The sequence below is a fragment of the Malurus melanocephalus genome, unplaced genomic scaffold (assembly GCF_030028575.1).
Source record: "Malurus melanocephalus ecotype Western Australia unplaced genomic scaffold, MMel_1.1 scaffold_1603, whole genome shotgun sequence".
In the NCBI taxonomy this organism is placed as follows: domain Eukaryota; kingdom Metazoa; phylum Chordata; class Aves; order Passeriformes; family Maluridae; genus Malurus; species Malurus melanocephalus.
In genome coordinates, this window is record NW_026624835.1 from 3085 (window position 1) to 7206 (window position 4122).

Sequence of the window (4122 nt, forward strand, 5' to 3'; positions counted from 1 at the left end):
GGGGACATTGCTGTGACCCCATGGCACCCCCGATGCCCTGCCGAGGCACGAGGACACCCCCCGGAACGGGGACAGCCACCCCCGCCGTGCGACACTCGGGACACTCACCCGGTTGGCGATGGTGATGACGCGGTGCGTGGCCTCGGCTTCCAGCTGCGGAGAGAACCCGTGGTGACACACGGAATGGTGACACATGGGTGGGTGACACGAGGTGGCAGCTGTACAGATGTCCTGCAGCGTGCCAGCCCATCCCGTGCCACCCCTGCGCGGTGACACGGTGACACCCGCTGTCACCTACCTCCTCAGGCCGGCTGATCTCGATGCCCTCTGGCCCCGTGATGCCCAAATCCAGAGCTTCCTTGGCTCCCTGGGGAATTTGGGGGGTCAGGGTGGGGGTTCTTTGCCCACAGCTGGCTGCCCATCGCGCCCCCCTGGCCCYGCCCTCACCTCGGCCACCAGCTCGCCGTTCTCGGCGTGGACGCGGGCGATGGCGCCGATGTCGCGGCAGGCGCGCAGGACCTGGTAGAGCTCGCTGTCCCGCAGCATGTACAGGTCCTTGTAGGTCATGAACATCTGGAAGGAGTTCACCCCCTTCTCCCGCACCAGCGTCTCCATCTCCGCCTTCACCTGTGCCCGGATGGGGACGGGGGGGTCAGTGTGGCACCCCCGAGGGTGACTGCCACCCCCTGGGGACACGGGATGCGAGATTTGTGGGTGATTTGGGGCGTGACAGATGCTGGGAGGAGGCACGAGGGATTTTCTTGCCCCGGGGGGTACCCGCTCCATCCCTCTGCTGGAAGGGGGGGTCAGGGCCGGGGTCTCCCCGCAGCGCAGCCGGGAGCCAGCTCTGATCCCGCTCCAGCAGCTTGGAGGGGATTGCAGGGGTGGGTGTGCTGTGGGATGGGTTCTGCTCACCAATCCTGCCCATCAGTGGGTTGGGGTGCCCCCCAAATTGGGACMATCAGCCCCGGGCACCCTGCTGCCCTCCACCAAGCAGCAGCAGCGCCTTCCCTGCCCCAGTGAGGGGCTCAGCCCGCGGGGAGCCCTTGCCCCGGGGGGACCCCTGAGCTTCTGCCCCGCTGAGCCCGGCTCAGGGCAGCTCAAAAGGCAGCCTGGGGGCTCAGCCCACCCCCCAAGCAGCTAATGRGATCAGCGGGGCTGGGAATTAGCCCCAGCAGCTGCTGCTGGAGCCGTGCCGAGCCGTGCCAGACTCACCTTGGGTGCCCACCAGGTGATGCCCATGTGCAGGGCGTAGTCGCAGCACACTTTGGGGTCTGCCAGGCTGCGGCATTTCTCGTAGGCGTCCAGCAGCGATGTCTCCTTGTCGGGCAGGACGTGGCCGATGATCATGGTGGTGCCCCCCACCAGCGCTGCCTGCAGGGCACAGGGACCGTGCTGGGAGGGTCAGGACTCATTTCCCCRCCGCTGGCACGGATCCTGCCCCGCCGCGGGCCGGGGGAGCTCCCGGGTGCCAGGCGGGGGTGGCCGTGTTTGGGTCTGGCATTGCYCGCAGACCCGTGGGTGCTCCCTCATCCCCCCGTTTGCAGCGGCACATCTGGGTGTGTGACACATCTGGAGAGCTCCATCCTCCCCCGGCGCTGCCCCCCCAGCCCCGACCGCTGGATTTGGGGTGCTGGGGGACCCGGCAGCCCCCCGTTTGCAGCGGCACATCTGGGTGTGTGACACATCTGGAGAGCTCCATCCTCCCCCGGCGCTGCTCCCCCAGCCCCAATCGCTGGATTTGGGGTGCTGGGGGACCCGGCAGCCCCCCGGCACAGAGCCCGGTGAGGGGTGGGGCTGCGGGGAGCTCCCCCCGCCGTGGCAGCGTGGGCGGCAGCGCGGGCGCGGTGGCACTGCCGCTGTCCCCGGCTCACCCGGCCTCGTTAATCCCCAAAGCTCCTTTGCCCATCGGCCCTCGCGGGAAGTGCGGGAGGTGACAGTGACAGGGAGCGGGCCCGGAACGGCCACCACGCCGCCCTGTTCCCTCCGGCACACCGCTGGGCCACCTGCCCGGGGACACTGGGCACCGCGGGGACAGGCACGGCCAGCGCTGGCTCGGCACAATGAGCGCTCTGTGCGGGCGCTGGGGACAGCGGGACGAGCTGCGGGGACAATCCTGYGCCACCCCCTTGACGGGCAGCAACACTCAATGCACAGTGCCACCAGCACAGGGAGGGCAGAGGGTCCCCGAGCTGGCACAGGGTGCCACCGCCCCAGCACGGGATGAGGGCTGTCACAGCAAGGGGACATGATGGATGGGGACACGGGGACAGGCGCTGCCAGGTCACAATGCTCCTGCTGAGATGGTGCTGGGGCAGAGAGCACCCCGAGGAGCCCCCCGAGARCGGGCACACCCCCACACGGGGCTCGGGCTGCGGGGGTACCTTGGTGCCGTGGTAGAAGTCATCGACACASGTGGCGTTCATAAAGGTCTGGTGGAAGTGGGTGCTGGTGTCGATGCCGCCCGGGATGACGAGCTTGCCGGTGGCATCGATGACCTTGGCCCCGCCGGGGATCATCAGCTCCCTGCCCACTTGCTGGATGATGCCGTTCTCGATGTAGACGTCGGCCTCGAGGGTGCAGTCATCGTTCACCACCTTGCCGCCCTTGATGAGGATCCGCATGGTGGCCGTGTTGGCCATCATGGTGCTGCGGGGAAGAGGTGGCCCCGGGGTGACCACCGGGAGCCCCTGGGGCTGGCTGGGGGTCACTCCCCTGCCCACCCTCAGCGGAGGTGCCCCGATGTGGGCAGGGCTCGGCCCCGCAGCTGCGCATCCTCCACGGGCCGTGGCCATGGATTATCCCGGGAAATCCGCGCAGAGGAGGGGCCCTGGCACAGAGCTGGGGGCTGCCTCCCTGCCAAGAGCCCCGCTCTGGTGACTCCACAGCACCCTGGCAGTGCCACCCACCCTGCAGGGGAGCAGGACTGTCACCCTGCAGTGTCACAGCCACATGGGGACACCGCTGGGAATGCCACGAGGTGACAGCACCCACGCCCAGGACAGGCTGTCCATGTCCCTGTGAGTGACCAGGACTGGCACAGACGGCACCAGGACTGGCATCACTCCCTGGGGTCTGTGCCCAAGGCCCCATGCAGCGCCAGCTCCACAGAGACCCCCACCCTGCCCTTGCAGCAGGGGCATCCCCAGACACGATCAATAGGGTGATCGGTGAAGGTCAAACATCATCGACCCGGCAGAGCAGGGACCAAATGTGCTGACAGTGCCCATCCATGGGGCATGAGGTGGGCTGGGACCCCACCAGAACCCCAAAACAGAGGTGAAGGTCAAACATCATCGACCCGGCAGAGCAGGGACCAAATGTGCCGGCTGTGCCCATCCATGGGGCATGAGGAGGGCTGGGACCCCACCAGAACCCCAAAAATGGGACTGCCCTGCAGAGACCCACACAGAGARCCCTCAGCGTCCCCAGGGATGGGGTCACCAGGGACCCTCCAGCAGATAAAGGGCAATGCTCCCTCGTGGGCAGCGCAGCGAGTGGGGCATCGCTGACACGAGGCTGGCGCCGAGCAGCCCTGTGGGAATGGCCCCTAAAACCACTAATTCTGCTGCCCAACCTGCTCTAAAACTAACCCAAACACTAACCCAAACCCTAATCGTAACCTAACCCTAACCCAAACCCAAACCCTAATCGTAACCTAACCCTAACCCAAACCCAAACCCCAAACCAAACCCAAACCCTAACCGCAAGACTAACCCAAACCCTAACCCAAACCAAACCATAACCCAAACCCTAAACCAAACCCTAACCCAGCCCTAACACAAACCCAAACCCAAACCCAAACCCAAACCCAAACCCTAAACCAAACCCAAACCCAGCCCTAACACAAACCCAAACCCAAACCCAAACCCAAACCAAAACCCAAACCCTAACCCAAACCGTAACCCAAAGCCAAACCCAAGCTCTAATCAAAACCCAAACCCTAAGCCAAACCCAAACCCAAACCAAAATCCAAACCCTAACCCAAACCCTAAYCCAGCCCTAACACAAACCCAAAACCAGCCCTAACACAAACCCAAACCCTAACCTAAACCCAAACCCAGCCCTAACACAAACCCAAACCCTAACTCAAACCCCAACGCTAACCCAAACCCTAACCCA

General features: G+C 65.0%; 1 protein-coding gene across 1 annotated transcript; it reads right to left on the bottom strand.

Moving 5' to 3' along the window:
- Positions 1 to 108: 108 nt before the first annotated feature.
- Positions 109 to 2645, bottom strand: LOC130587179 (dihydropyrimidinase-related protein 5; the record flags this gene model as incomplete). The annotated part of the gene is made up of 5 exons (XM_057388143.1): positions 2385 to 2645; positions 1216 to 1374; positions 448 to 627; positions 299 to 367; positions 109 to 153 (listed from the first exon to the last, which is right to left on the bottom strand). Coding segments are annotated over exons 1-5 (714 nt in total), but the record flags the coding sequence as incomplete, so codon positions are not given.
- Between the last annotated feature and the right edge of the window lie 1477 nt (positions 2646 to 4122).